Source organism: Balaenoptera acutorostrata, chromosome 19, assembly GCF_949987535.1.
Source record: "Balaenoptera acutorostrata chromosome 19, mBalAcu1.1, whole genome shotgun sequence".
NCBI lineage: Eukaryota > Metazoa > Chordata > Mammalia > Artiodactyla > Balaenopteridae > Balaenoptera > Balaenoptera acutorostrata.
The window spans coordinates 53,031,571-53,047,571 of NC_080082.1; the positions used below are offsets into that span (position 1 = coordinate 53,031,571).

At 46.8% G+C, this 16,001-nt stretch overlaps 1 protein-coding gene across 1 annotated transcript; it reads right to left on the minus strand.

Moving 5' to 3' along the window:
• Positions 1-1,251: 1,251 nt before the first annotated feature.
• LOC103005731 (F-box only protein 27-like) lies at positions 1,252-5,803 on the minus strand. Its single transcript, XM_057533716.1, has 6 exons — positions 5,764-5,803; positions 5,123-5,494; positions 4,870-4,981; positions 4,692-4,790; positions 2,081-2,216; positions 1,252-1,395 (listed from the first exon to the last, which is right to left on the minus strand). The coding sequence occupies exons 1-6, from the start codon at positions 5,801-5,803 to the stop codon at positions 1,252-1,254; spliced, it is 903 nt and encodes a 300-aa protein (XP_057389699.1).
• Between the last annotated feature and the right edge of the window lie 10,198 nt (positions 5,804-16,001).

Sequence of the window (16,001 nt, forward strand, 5' to 3'; positions counted from 1 at the left end):
AACAAAAGATATGCAATATTTTGTGAAAAAATTTATAAAACTTTATTGAAGGGCATTAAAGAAGAGTTAAGTATTGACACACAAGAGGACAAGATCTCCAGGTAACAATATGGACTAATCCAAAAGCACATCCTCAGGGCAAACATGAAGCTTTGGGTTGATGAGTACAATATATCATTTCCATAAAACTTAAGAACACATAAAAAAATGCTATATAATAATTGTGAGACAAACATATGTAGAAAAAGGAGAACGTAACCCAAAGCGTGTGCCTTCCCTGGACAGTGGTTGGGGGTGGGGAGTGGCATTGGAGGGAGGGGGCAGATATGGAGTGTTTGGTTTGTCCCAGCTAAGGTTTGAGACCTGGCAGTCTTGGCTTCAGAACTGATGTTAATAGTTCCTCTAGGCTCCATGCCAAGTTCACGGACTGCTGGTGGAGAAGGACCTGGGGCTCAGGGCACCTGCCTCCACCTGCCCCTGGAGAGCCAGCCCCTGGTTGATACTGGCTGCCTCCAGTCACTGCCCTGATCGGATGCCCTGCACAGCAGGTTAGAGGCGGGCTCAGGAGTCTCCTCCCTGTGGACCGGGGTTCAGCTGTGTGACTTTGGGCAGGCTGCTACCCTCCCCAAGCTTTTTTTCTCATTTTGTAAACTGGGATGGTAGCAAGGCCTACATCAAGGGGGAGTTGAGAAGAGTTGATGAAATAGTGCTCCTAAGATGAGCAGCAAAGCGCCTGGGATGGGAGAGGGCACTGTTACTACTGATGTTATTATTATCATTACGCTCCCTGGGTGAAAGGGTCAAGAAAGGTTGGCCGTCATCCAAGGGGGATCCCCATAGCCCTTGACCTCCCCAACCCATGCAGGAAAAGAGTCCTCATCAGAAGTCTACTTCTCTAGGGAAATGGCAACCGCATCCCCACTAACACCAACCTCTCCACGGGGTGGCGCAGTGCTGGGGTTCAGACCCCTCTGAGCTGGGCAAGTCACTTGCCTTCTATCAGAAGCTCAATTTCTTCCTGAATTTTCTGTGGGCAGCCACATTTGTTCCCAGAGGTGACAACAATTTCCTGACATGGCCCATAACTGTCACCCCTCTGCAGCCCCATGCAGAAGAATCTAGACCCTCGACTGGACCCAGGAGATCCCAGGATGCCAGGGAGCTACAAGCCATTGATTACTGAGATGGCCCAGCCAATGGGCCCAGCTCCTGGAAGGCACGGTCAGGTAGTTTTGCAAGGACAGTCCGCGACTAGGACAGACGGACCCGCACAATCACACTGGAGTTGGGCAGATAGACTCCATAATGTTCAGACAAGAACTCCACCTCCTGGACCCAGTGTTCACAAGACACAAAGCAGACGCCCTTCTTGAAGTTGGAGAACACATGGTTGACCTGTAGGAAGGAAAAGAGGTAAGTCTCATTGTGCCTTCAAACACTGAGTTGGGGGCCTTCTGACAGGTGGTATTTTCCATAGATGGCTGCGACAATGTCTCCACAGGTACTTCTAGTTCCACATGTACTTCTAGAATCACGACACTCCTCTGCCAGGGGTGGAGTCTACTTCCCATCCCCTTGAGTCTGGAGGGGTTTCCTTGTAACCAAGAGTGTGGTGGAGGTGATGCTGAGTGACTTTTGCTAAGTGACTTCCAAGGTTGGGTCAGAAAGGCAATGCAGCTTCTGCTGGTTTCTCCAAAAGCCTCATGGTGGAACCCTGAGCCACCAAGAAGCAGTCTGACTGCCCTGAAGCCACCATGCTGTGAGGAAGCCCAAGCTAGACCAAGCAGAGAGATCCCACGGCCAAGCTCTGAGACTAAACCAAGAGCTGCTTGGCCAGCCACCAGCTGCTGTATACACACTCACACCCCAGCATGCCTTCAGCTCCAGCCTGTGTCTAATGCAACCGCATGAGAGACCAGAGCTAGAGACTCCCAGTAGATCCCTACTCATAGAACCCATGAGAGGTGAGAAAATGACTGCTGTTCATATCAAGCCACTAAATTTTGCAGCAATTTGTTATGCAACAATAGTTCATCGTAGGCTCCACCATCCTTTCCCCTCACCCCTCTCAGAGACTCACCTCAAAGGAGACATTGTTTCTCCACTGCCGAATGGGCACAGGCACAGAAGAGAAATGATCCAGGACGGACTGGTTGGCATCTAGAAGTTGGATAATTAGATGATATATATTGTCAGTGCCTTGTCGGCCAGCCCACCTATAGGAGAAGGGAGAGCTTGAAGGTTGGACTTGCCACTCCATCTCTTTGGATGTCTGCCTGCTTCACCTGAATGGCCTGTGCATGTATGCAAATCTAAAATGTGGTCCCCAGGACAAGCACCATCAGTGTCACTTGGCAGCTTGGACCCTGTGTATACCCAATGAATCCACCTGCACTAAACACAAGCTCCCCAGCTTGTCTGCATGCACGTTCATTTGAGAAATAATGACCTAGAGCCATGCACTTCAAGGTACCTCCTCCCATAGGCTTGTCCAAATGTATGGTCTTTGCTCTCTGCTTCTGGGATGTAATCTCTGGACCCTTGGAATGTTATGTGTGACAGGACTAACGTTGTTTGCCTGGGGACCTTGGGTCACACTGGACAGCCTGCAAATATGATTTGGTGGGGGCTGGCCACGTCCACATAGATAGTCTATAATGGGGGCAAGCCACTCCAGGAAGACCAACAATGTGGTTTAGGATGCCTCACTCAATCAGTTGACCTGGAGGCTGAGATGAAACATATAATAAAGCCCCTATAAACTCAGGTGAGCTTCCCTGGTTGGCAATATTCCATGCGTACTGTCACCATTGGAGGCCAGGACAGTCAGGTGTCATGACTCCACAGGGAGAGGGCAATGGAAGTCTGGTGTTGGATACTTCCCCTGGATGCCGCCCTGTGATCTTCCCCTTGGCTAATTTTAATCTGTATCTTTTCCCTGTAATAAACTAATTATATAAGAGTTTTCATTCAGTTCTATGTCTTTCTAGTCAATTACTGAGCCTAAGAGTGGCTTTGGGAATGCCCCTATCTGGAAGTTGGAAGGTGGTCTTGACATTGTGGTGATCATTAACTTTGTAGTTGGCTCTAAACTTCTCACAGATGTTGAGGCCTGGCGCTCTCATTTTAGACACTCCTACTTAATTGGTATGGAGTGTGACCCAGGCATTGGGAGTTGTAAATATTTCTGGGTGATGTATGGCAAAACTGGGGAGTCACTGATTATTACAATCAACTGGTACACCATTGCTCAAAGCCACACAAACATGCTACAATAGTTTGATAAAGGATTAAGTTAAAAACAGAAGTTGATTGTAAATACATCTTCTAATGAGATGGATTTGCAGAGGCGGCAGTTTATGGTGCCTCAATGGAAAGTACATTTGGGAGACTTCCCTGGCGGTCCAGTGGTTAGGACTCCACGCTTCCACTACAGGAGGCACGGGTTCCATACCTGGTCAAGGAACTAGGATGTTTATGTTTTGGCGTGGAGTGGCCAAAAAATTAAAATAATAGGGACTTCCCTGATTGTCCAGTGGTTAAGACTCTACACTCCCAATGCAGGGGGTCCGGGTTCAATCCCTGGTCAGGGAACTAGACCCCGGATGCCGCAACTAAAGATCCTGCAGGCAGCAACGAAGATCCCGTGTGCTGCAACTAAGACCTGGCACAGCCAAATAAATAAATATTTAATAAATAAATAAATAAATAAATAAATAAACAAACAAACAAGCACCTGGGTTTCCAAATTCCTCATCCCTCATTATCAGGTTGGGCAGAGAATGTACCATTTTAAAAAAAAAGTTAATTTGGTAAGGCCAAAATTTCAAAGGGTCACTTTGCCTGTCTCTCGAGTAGTCTTTCCCTCTGGGAACCACACAACACAGTGAGGGGTTTCCTTTTTCTGTAAAACTGGAGCGTTATGAGATAGCAATTGGGAAGAATAACCAGTGATACTTCCACCATAGATGTGATCTGTAGCTGATTAATTTGAGAACAGGGAACATAAAAGAGTAGAGAATTTAAAATTGTCCAGGTCAGGTATCCCTTGGAAAGTCTTCATGGACCCCAGTTTCAAGGCCATCACTACAGAACACAAGCTCTGGAGTCAGACAAGTATGAGCCTCATTCCAGGTCCTGCCAAGCCCTAGCTGTGCCACCAGGGGACGTCACCTCCCCTTCCTGAACTTCGCAATTTGATGTTTCAAAACACACTTTCCCACAGGATCAAGGATCATGAAGGGTGCTGAAAGAGCTCACAGTTCAAAGCACTGGCTAGGTACCTGACATATAACCCAATCTTACAAAGATAGGGAAACTGAGGCACACTGTGATTTGCCCAAGGCCTCAAAGCTGGGAAGCCAGGGTTTGAACTTGGGAGGTTCTGGCTCCAGAATCTGACCTCTTAGCCAACTCTCCTATCTTGCCTCCTCCTACACCAAGGGGCATCTCATTTACAGAGTTAGACCCAAGTCCTCTGTATAGGATCCAACCTGGCATCTTCCAATCCAGGTCCCTTTGCAGGTTAGGAGAGGGTTCAGGGAGTGTACTCTGCTGGGTACTAAAGCTCTGATGGTGGTGAAGTCACTTCCCTACCTGCTTTATCCTAAGGGGTTGTTAGGAGGCTTAAACGAGGTCACCCATGCCAACATCAGCGCTCAGCAAAAGGGCTGTTTTATCATCACACTCACCAGTCAGAGACACAAATCTCCATCTTTCCACTATCCAGGAGTTCTGGCCAAAATCCCTCCTTCTCCAGGTCCAACACTTGCTTCTTTTTGTGACACCACCTAGGAAAGAGGGAGAAAGCTCAAGAGAACAGGGAAGTACTCACCACCGCCCTGGCCCTTGGGGAAGAGGGACTTTCACCTGTAGGCAGACTGGAAGCAGATCTGCAAAGGGGCCCTAGGCATGGCCTCCCAGCTTTCCTCCATAGCCAGGGCACCACAACCGTGCACAACCATCGATTTCTGGAGGACTTCTGTTAAATAAAAAAGGTTTGTGACCAAGTTCCTGGCCAGCCCGCCAGCCCACGGAGAGAACCCATGGGTTTCCCATGAGGCCACGCCACTCCAGACCCTCCCACAGGTTCCCTTGAGGACCTCTTTCCTGGGCTCCCCACCTAGGCCCTTGGGGTTCCGGAGGAGATTGCATCCTATGGGTCGGAGCTCGCAGAAGCGGCCCAGGATGCAGGGCCTGGCGTTGTTGGCGGGGGGCAGGCAGGTGCTGACGATGGGACACAGGGCGGTGTGGTCTCGGGCCAGGATGTTCAACCACAGGGCCTGGCAGTCCACCAGGGCACGCCGGCGCCGGCACACCCGGCGGCAGCGCCCGAGCAGCACGTGTGGGGGCACGTGGCTCAGCACCATCTCGAGCAGCTCCGTGGGCAGTTGGTTCAGGCCCAGCGGCTCCTCGGTTTCAGGCTCCCCAGCGGGGACTCGGGCGGGCAGGCCCCCAGAGGTCAAGTTGTCCATGGTCTTCTCACCAGGCCCAGCTGCAACGCGGGAGAGCCAGTGTCATACTTCAGGGTGTCAGGGACCTGCAGCCTCTACCAGCCCCGCCCCTGCCAGCCACCCCCCAAGACTGTCACCCCCTAAGCCCCCTCAGCCACCTCCCCATCCTCACCACCCCCAGCCCCATCCTCAAGGCCCCAAACTCCCAACCCGTCCTTGCCAGCAGGCGATCTAAGCCCCTCTCTACCATTTGCATCACAGCCCCCGGCAGCCAACCTCCTCTGCGACCTTGCAGACCCCCGAGTCCTACCCTGCATCTCAGCCAGGGCTCCTCGCAGGCAAGCCTTCATCTAGCGTCATGGGCCCCCATCGCTACCTCTGCCCTTTTTATGCGCCCGCCCCTCCTTTCTTAATACCCAACACCACTGCCGGCCACCTCCCCCTCCCATGCTCCTTCTGACTCCACAGTCTCTGCCCGCCCCTCCTTTCTTACTGTCATGCCCCCTCCTCCCTCTGCCTTGCCCCCACTTACTAGCCAGCCCCTCCTGTGCCCACCTCCTGTATTCTCCAGACCCCCGCCTCCTTCAGGCTGTATTTGGACTGAGGGGGAACTGCCCAACCAAACCTCCCAGAGTAGGGGCTGCCAGGAGCCAGAGTCTGTCGCTCTTTGTGCACACCAGTGGCCCCTTGGAGTATCCCTAACCAGGCTGTAAGGCCCTTGGTGCTGAACAACTGCTGCTGTTTGGGTCAGACACCTGGGCAGGAGGCTTTGTATTCATTAGGTCGTATAAAATTCTCATCACCTTTAAGGATCCAGCCTCACTAGCTTGGAGATCATTGCATAGGAGAAAACAGGCTCCAGCAGGAGCCAAATGCATTTCTATCTGACTCCCTAAATGAGTGCTGTAACCAACAATAACCCCAGTCAACCTTCATGGAGCCTCTTACTACCAGTCAGGGTAGCAACCCCCTGAGATAGGTATGGCTATGTCCCCACTTCCCAGGTGAGAAAACTGAGGCCAAGTGACCTGCCCAAATCAAACAGCTAGTAGGTGACAGAGCTGGGATTTGAACCTAACCAGGCTGCATCTAGAATCCTTGCTTTTAATCTGTATACCAACTCTACCCAATAAAAATAAAATGTGTGCTACACATATAATTCTTCAATATCAGCAAGTAAAACCAGACATGGTGTCTTTCCCACATGGAACTTACCTTCAAGGGGGAGAGACATGGTAAACAGGAGACAGAATAAACAAGTTATATACTGTTGGGGAAATCATTAAAAATAAAATCTGCCAACCCCCCAAATCCTCTTCACAACTGTAGAAAAGATTCAAAGAGTTTTATTATGGAATAAACATTAAATCAGACTGTAATTCACATAGGCCATGATGAGCAGTGGATGTGACGTGGAAATTGTGTAGTGTGTAGTGTAGGTGATCAGTGCCATGGGAAGCAGAGCAGGGAAGGGGAAAAGGGCCATAAGCAATCTGGGTGGGGAGATCCTGAATTCTGAGAGATGGATTGACTATTATATGGGCCAAATTTCTTTTCGATACATACACTGTCAATAAAATTATTACTATTGAGGTTTTCCAACATATCCCAAAGTGGAAGAGTATAAGGAGCTCCAGCAGTTAACTCCCGACCCATCTGGTTTCATCTCTACTCCCACCCACTTGCTCCCCCAGGCAATTTAAAGCAAATCTTAGAAACCACACCCTGCTACCCATAGCAGTACTTTTTTTTTTTTTTTTGGCCATGCTGCAGAATGTAAATTGGTGCAGCCGATATGGAAAACATTATGAAGGTTCTTCAAAAACTAAAAATAGAGTTGCCATATGATCCTGCAATCCCACTCCTGGGCATATATCCAGAGAAAACTATAATTCCAAAAGATACATGCACCCCAATGTTCATTGCAGCACTATTTACAATAGCCAAGACATGGAACCAACCTAAATGTCCGTCCACAGATGGACGGATAAAGGATAAAGATGTGGTACGTATATACAATGGAATACTACTCAGCCATAAAAAAGAATGAAATAATGCCGTTTACAGCAACATGGATGGACCTAGAGGTTATCATACTAAGTGAAGTAAGTCAGAAAAAGATAAATACCGTATGATATCAGTTATATATGGAATCTAAAATATGACACAAATGAACTTATCTATGAAGTAGAAACAGACTCACAGATATAGAGAACAGACTTGTGGTTGCCAAGGGGGAGGGGGTTGGGGGAGGGAAGGATTGGGAGTTTGGGATTAGCAAATGCAAACTATTTTATCTAGAATGGGTAAACAACAAAGTCCTACTGTATAGCCCAGAGAACTGTACTTAGTGTCCTGTGATAAGCCATATGGCTAAACAAATAAACAATAAAACCCCGAGAAGAAACCAGTAACAATCACAATAAATCCGTGTTAGTGAGATTGTGGAGTGATGAAATAAAATGTATATTTTGAGGCAGGACAAGAGAAAATTAAAAATAAAATTCTCTCCGTGTGCTTTTTTGGGCCTCCTCTGTCCCTCCCTAATGTAACGCGTGCCTGCATTATGCAATCAACCAGAGCTCCTCAAAGATGGCAGTGCCTGCTCAATTGTAAAGATCATTTTTTTCCCCTTTCTTCTGACGATCGCAATGTACCTTCCTGAAGAATAGATTTCTTTCCCAGCTCTGTGGGGGTCATGGTGACTTGCTGCTCGGTTTGTACATTCTTACCTGGACTAGGTATCCTTGGTGAACTTTATGTAAAATATCATATGTCATTTTGTTGTACAATCCTTTGTCTAGAAAATGTATATGACTGTACCTTTGACTTCTAATAGGCAGAACAGTTCTCAGAGCTTTCTGAGAATCTGCTTCCAGCATTATAACCCTATTTGGCTTGAATAAAATTCCATTTTTTTTTCTTTTTTAACTTGAGAGTTTATTGAATTTTCATCGACATTTTCTTGGCGTTGTCTGCAGGATATCGGAGACATCCATCAAAGGACACCAGGAGCCCCCCACCCTGAAACTTTGAGCCCCGCCAGCTTCTCTGTATTCCTCAGGTGCTTCTTCAAGTTCTCCTGATATCCAGACATCATTGCTTAAATGCTGTCCTGAATTTTACTCCATCTCTTTTTCTTGGGACTTGGAGTCCTGAAGGGGTTCAGGTACATTTCCTAGGCAAGGACCTAGGGGGAAATCTGGAGCGGATTGGGTTGTCTTGTCCTTTTTTAAAATTTGGCTTAAATTGGAAAGATTATGTGTATATGGTCTGAACAAACTGTTTGCTAGTGAAATGAGAGACTGAGCCCGCTCAGCTCTGAAGGAAAAGGGACAGCTGCTCCTGCTGGCCACGAGGTGGTCTGAGGTGGCTGAGAACCTAGGGGAAGTGTCTGAGAATCAATCCTCGTGACCTGTAGCAGTCCCACAAAGGATCCCACTACAACCATTAAGTAAACTCTGCTTGTCATCGGGGCATAATAAAGGCTGATCATGTAGTGCCCCGAGCACCCCTGGCAGTTTTAGACCACTGGAGGGAGAAACTGAGACACGTAAGAGAGTCGAACCAACCCAAGGATAGAACTCCCTTGGTGAACAAGACTCAGAAGCAGCACACATCCGCTCCATCACAACCGCCCTCAGAAAGTTGTTCAGATCATATCTGAATTAGGCTGCCAAATTAATAATGGGAAACTGTGCCTCAAAGGCCAAACAGCTCCTGGATGGGCAGCCACTGGCGGGAACTCTGCCTGGCTTCCTGTACAATTGGAGCAAAGCCAATGCTCGAAAGCACTTATCTTAGCTCTTAAATGGCCAGGAGGGAGCTCTTTTCACATTTTAGAGAAAGTCAGCTTGATAAAACACCTTTTCAAAGTTCTGACCCCAAGAGAATAAAAGTATTCCTAGGAGGGACTTCCCTGCTGGTCCAGTGGCTAAGACTCCACGCTCCCACTGCTTGGGGGCACAGGTTCGATCCCTGGTTGGGGAACTAAGATCCCGCATGCCGTGAGGTGGAGCCAGTTAAAAAAAAAAAAGTATTCCTAGGAGAAAACTTGAAGTTATAACGTTTATTACATCCTTGAAATGTAAACACAGCCCACATCATCTGAGAATACAGCCTAAGCTCAGTAGAACTTAAAACTGAAAGGAAGGAAAAAAAGGGAAAGAGGCTTTTTAAGTTCAAGCAGGAAAATTATGAGGTCTCTGTGTCTGTCTGGATATATCTATGTCTGTGTGTATGTTATAAATATGCTATGTCCCTACCTCCAGACGGTGTTATCAAAATTAATTTCTAAAAGAGCTCTGTTTAACGGACTTAAAAGCAAGTGCTTACAAATCAAATATTTCTAAATGTTACCAAAAATTAACCCAAATTTTTAAAGGATCACGTGATCTAGAATTAATCTTTTTTTTTTAAATAAATTTATTTATTTTTATTTTTAGCTGCGTTGGGTCTTTGTTGCTGCACGCAGGCTTTCTCCAGTTGCGGCGAGCGGGGGTCACTCCCCATTGCGGTGCACGGGCCTCTCATAGCAGTGGCTTCTCTTGTTGCGGAGCACAGGCTCCAGGCACGCAGGCTTCAGTAGTTGTGGCACGCAGGCTCGGTAGTTGTGGCGCACGGGCCCAGCCGCTCCGCGGCATGTGGGATCCTCCCAGACCAGGGCCCGAACCCCTGTCTACTGCATTGGCAGGCAGATTCTCAACCACTGCGCCACCAGGGAAGCCCAGAATTAATCTTTAATGACCAAAAACAAGTTTAAATTGATGGTTTAATTAATATAGACATGTCTCGGGGCTTCCCTGGTGGTGCAGTGGTTGAGAGTCTGCTTGCCGGTGCAGGGGACACGGGTTCGAGCCCTGGTCTGGGAAGATCCCACATGCCGTGGAGCAACTAAGCCCGTGAGCCACAATTACTGAGCCTGCGCGTCTGGAGCCTGTGCTCCGCAACAAGAGAGGCCCCGATAGTGAGAGGCCCGCGCACCGCGATGGGGAGTGGCCCCCACTTGCCACAGCTGGAGAGGGCCCTCGCGTGGAGGTGAAGACCCAACACAGCCATAAATAAATAAATAAATAAAATTTTAAAAAGAGAGAAAAAAAATATAGACATGTCTTTAGAGTCATCAACATTAAATATAATACTTTTATTGTACGTAAGGTTACTGAAACTCAATAAGCTCATGTTATTTATGTTATAAAATTTGTCAACAACATAATTAATGGTATGATGATATTTTCACAAGTAATAAAATAGAGATAAATGGGATAAAAGCTTTTGGGTGATGTTTTAAGAATAATATGTTTTATTGTATGTCTACCTGCAAACAGTTTCTCTAGATTTTTGGCAGCTTGAAACTTTAGAGTTCTGCTAACTCAAATTAAATGTTGGAAATTCATTGAATGTCTAGATCATTTTTAATAAGATAAAATACTAAAACGTTAATTGCTAAAGAAGTCTCTGTTTACCTACTCTTGACCTCTTATTACAGAGAGACTAAATATGTTTGAAACTATTAATATATATGTTTTGTGCTTTATTGAAAGATTGTATTATGAAATGGCATATATTTCTAGAAATTAATTTTTAAAAGGGAATACTGAGAAGAGAGTTTTATGCATGATCAAGACTAAGTTTAGATTGAATTTAATTAAATAAATGAATTTTAATATTAAAGGTAAAATGATGTAAAACTAGAATTTGGTTTTTTCTCTGTTGAGAGGGCAAAGTTTTCCTGAAATATGGATCTGCTTTTGAGAACAGATTATAAAGTTTTTTTACCAGTGACTTCCTGCACTTGCACATCCTCAGGGCAAACATGAAGCTGTGGGTTGGTGAGTACAATATATCATTTCCATAAAACTTACAAAATAAAACAATGGTATATAATAATTGTGGGCCAGGTACTTCCTTGGTGGCGCAGTGGTTAGGAATCCGCCTCCCAATGCAGGGGATGCGGGTTTGAGCCCTGGTCCGGGAATATCCCACATGCGGCGGAGCAACTAAGCCCGTGCGCCACAACTACCGAGCCTGCGCTCTAGAGCCCGTGCTTGGCAACGAGAGAAGCCACTGCAATGAGAAGCCCGCGCACCACAACGAAGAGTAGCCCCCGCTCGCCACAACTAGAGAAAGCCCACACACAGCAACAAAGACCAAACACAGCCAAAACTAAATAATTAATTTTTTAAAAAGATTAAAAAAAATAATAACTGTGGGCCAAACATATGTAGAAAAAGGAGAACGTAATCCAAAGCGTGTGCCTTCCCAGGACAGTGGCTGGGGGTGGGGAGTGGCATTGGAGGGAGGGGGCAGATATGGAGTGTTTGGTTTGTCCCAGCTAAGGTTTGAGACCTGGCAGTCCTGGCTTCAGAACTGATGCTAACGGTTCTTCTAGGCTCCATGCCACGTTCACGGACTGCTGGTGGAGAAGGACCTGGGGCTCAGGGCACCTGCCTCCACCTGCCCCCGGAGAGCCAGCTCCTGGCTGAGACTGTCTTCCTCCAGTCACTGCCTTGATCAGATGCCCCGCACAGCAGGTTAGAGGCGGGCTCAGGAGCCCCCTCCCTGTGGACCGGGGTTCAGCTGTGTGACTTTGGGCAGGCTGCTGCCCTCCCCAAACTTCATTTTCTCATTTTGCAAATTGGGACGGTAGCAAGGCCTACATCAAGGGGGAGTTGAGAGGAGTTGATGAAATAGTGCTCCTGAGGTAAAGGGATGCCACCTGACTCAGACGTTCACAGGCGTCCTCTGCTGCCGTAGGAACAGACCTTGGAGGCAGGAGGAGAGAGAGAGATGATACAAGTGTCAGGAGAAGCAGGTGGACTGGACCAGGGCAGGGTCACTGGGGAAGGGCCAAGTGGACGGGTCCTGAAAAGATCGGTAATCGGAGCTGACGGGATGTGTGGAGAAATGGATGTGGGTTGCAGAGCCACCCTGAGGGTGTGTGGACTCTCAGGCTAATATTTTTTTCTATGGAGTCCCTGTCTATCGGATGATTTGATGGAAAAATGTGTTACAAAATTCATGGATCCATGTGAGGTATAGTGGTTTACCAATGAAGATTTAGAATAATAGGTAGAGAAGAGGTACTTAGGTATTTGCTTATCTTTCAACCCCTGCCAGTGAGATTCTTTGGGATGTCCAAGTACCTATTGCCAGATGTATCCTGTCTGGCTAATTTAATAGCCCTCATCATCACCCAAAAGAGGCAGTGATGCTGTTATTACTCACTGTTCTTGCCTGTGCTGATCTCAAAGGCCATTTATTTAGCTCTGCTGACATTGGTACTCATGACACTGCCTCATCCATTGGGCCATCGTGACCACCAGCTTCTGGTGACCCTCAAAGGTTTGACTGGGCTTCGTTGATCATGACCACAAATGCAATTCTTAACCAGAGAATGCAGGAAAGTGTGAGCGGGAATTTCTCTGCTTGTGTTAAAGGATCATGTGTGGGATTAATAGGGTGGATGTAGGACTTGTCTTCTGACCAGCTCTTTCTTACACTCTTTAGGCCAGAATCCCTGCATTCCTAGAGCCTTTCAGCCCTGACCATGTCCTTGCTTCCATAGGAGGCAGGAAGGAGGCAGGAGGGAGTTTGTGGAAACCTGGGAAGATTTGTTTCCTCACTTGGGTAGTGGGTACACAAGTGTGTCTGTCATAATTCATTAAGTGGAACATTTATGTTTCAGGTACTTTTCTATATGTATGCCATATTTCATAATAAAAAAAGTTTAAATAGTTAAAAATGACTTGGAAAAGTAGGTTCATCATAGCCTTATCTCACAAACTGGGCAGACTGGAGGTCTAGGGTATAATAGTAATTGGAAGGGATGTGTGTGGCACTTGCTCTGTGCTGGGCACTGTTCTAAGTGGTTTATATCTATTACCTGGTTTAATCCTCACAACAACCCTTTAAGACAGTTACTATTAATATCCCCATTTAACAGATGGAGAAACTGAGGCACAGTGAGGCTCAATAATTTCCCTAAGCTCGTCAATGCTTGAGCTAGATCTAAATGCAGGCCATCTGGCCCCAGAGTAGATGCTCTGTTCACCACACAAGATTCTTCTCTCCAAGGAGGGAATAAGAAATAGGGAAATGGGAGTATATGTCTCAAAACACAAAGGTATATAAAAAGAGAAACTAGAAATGATTCGATGGGTGTCCCGAGAGTAGGGGAGGGCCATGTGTATGATCAGGACAGGGGAAAGGGGCCATAAGTGAGCTATGACTCCTCTTCCACTACATCAGGGACAAAAAGGTACAATTCCAGTAGGGTTTTTGTTTTTTTTTTAATCTTTTGGCCGGGCAGCGAAGCATGCGGGATCTTAGTTCCCTGACCAGGGATCGAACCCACACCCCCTGCAGTGGAAGTGCAGAGTCTTAACCACTGGACAGCCAGGGAAGTCCCCCAGTGGGATTTTTTAACCTGAGTTGGCAGATGGAATTCAGGGGCTGCATGAACTTGGATTGGAAAAACAATTTTCCTTTGACAACCCTTCAACTCAATGGTCCTCAAAATGTGGTTTGGGACCCAAACTATTTTTACAATAATACTAATATGTGTTCCTCCTTTTCACTCTTTGGAGGCTACCTGACCTGTGATGACATCATCGCTGTGATGGCTGATGAAATATATGCACGTGTATTCTTGTGTTTTAAAAATTTCCCAGTTTGGACTTCCCTGGCGGGGCAGTGGTTCAGAATCCACCTGCCAATGCAGGGGTACACGGGTTTGAGCCCTGGTCCGGGAGGATCCCACATGCTGCAGAGCAACTAATCCCATGCGCCACAACTACTGAGCCTGTGCTCTAGAGCCTGTGCTCTGCAACAAGAGAAGCCACCTCAATGAGAAGCCCACGCACTGCAATGAAGAGTAGCCCCTGCTCGCCATAACTAGAGAAAGCCCGCGTGCAGCAACAAAGACCCAATGCAGCCAGAGATAAATAAATAAATAAATAAATAAATACTTCCCAATTTTGGGAATTCCCTGGTGGTCCAGTGATTAGGACTCAGTGCTTTCACTGCCGAGGGCCCAGGTTCAATCCCTGGTCGGGGAACTAAGATGTCACAAGGCACGCAGCACAGCCAAAAAAAAAAAGAAAAAAGAAAAAAGAAAAAAACACTTCCCAGTTTTATTTTCTTACATGGTAAATATTAAAAGATATAACCCACACATACCAAAGCTCTCTGGGGTCCTCAAAAATTTTTAAGAGGGTAAAGTTTATGAACTGTTGCTGTAATTGAAATTTACCAGGTCCTTCTGCCATGCGGGGTGGGGGCGAGTGTTGCAAGGGCCAACCACAAGGCAGTTAGCAGATTTCTGGCTTTGTCATGAGAAGAAATTAACAGCTGTTTTCCAACCCCGCTGTAGTCGTCACAAGACTCTCAAACATCGTCTATACACTCAACAAAATTTCTAAATTACTATAATTTTTGGATCTGTCCCTAGATCTTGAAGATTAATGCACTGATAAAGAAGTACATATATTACTGTATTACATATCCAAAATAAATCGTGTATCTGTAATTCAATAGCATCCATTTCCTTTGTATCCTGTGTTTTTTTTTTTTCTTTTTAATGCATGTAAAAACATGATTTGGAGAAGGGCTTCACCAGCCTGCCACAGGTGACTTTAGCAAAAAAAACATTTGTAACCACAGCTCCTGGAAGACCACCAGAAAAACTAGAACTAAGGGGAAGTTAAAATTGCTGAGGGTGAGCAGGGTCTTGAGGGTATTTGAGTATGGCCAAGAGAGTTGCTTTTTATTACATTTTAAGCTGTAATGGAGACTCCAGAAGGTGGGGGGGAAAATCCAAACAGTGCAAAAGCCCATCTTGAACCACCCCTACACCCTCAGTGTCAGTCTATGGAATCAGGGTCCCCAGTCTGCAGACACTGCTATACCTGAATTGACAAAGCCAAATCGTGGAGTCATTTTATCTGCAGACAGGAAGACGAAACAACTAAAACCTGGACCCTCTGACTTTTCCTGCTGCTCTGGGAAAATACCCAAGGGTATTTTGCAGCAAGCCACTCACAACCTTTAAACAGCTCACAAAGGTTCACAGAGAAAATTCTCACTTGCTCCCACCTAGACCCCAGGGCAATTTCTGGAACTCATGCATTAATAATAATAAAAATAACAGCTGATTCTTATCCAGCCCTTACTCTGGGCCAGTCCCTGTCCCTGTGCGTGAAATTTCATGTGTCACCTGGTTTAATCCTCACAATGGCCCGTAGTGTCCATACTGCTATCACCCTCATTTCACAGGTGAAGAAACCAAGGCCCAGCGAGGTCGAGTAACCGGCCTTGGGCGCACAACTCAGAAGCAGCATTGTCATTCGGTGCACTTCGATTTTCTGTTTTCAGCATGCCCGGGGGCCTGAGGAGGAACCGGCGGGGACTAAGCTTGCAGGGTGAGGAAGGCGGAAGGAACTGGCAAGAATTCAAAGCAGGCGCCGCGGGAAGGGATGGGAGAATGTCCCCACACCCACCTCGATCGCAGGCGCAGGTGCCAGCACACCTGGGTACCTCGGGATCCGG

What these genes read in the sequence shown, in the direction of transcription:
- LOC103005731 (XM_057533716.1), bottom strand. Translation starts at nt 5,803, where the DNA reads ATGAAGGCTTGCCTGCGAGGAGCCCTGGCTGAGATGCAGG. An exon ending in GAGATTTGTGTCTCTGACTG is followed by an intron (nt 2,217 to 4,691) that starts GTGAGTGTGATG and finishes CTTCTCCTATAG; the next exon opens with GTGGGCTGGCCGACAAGGCA. An exon ending in GAAACAATGTCTCCTTTGAG is followed by an intron (nt 1,396 to 2,080) that starts GTGAGTCTCTGA and finishes TCCTTCCTACAG; the next exon opens with GTCAACCATGTGTTCTCCAA.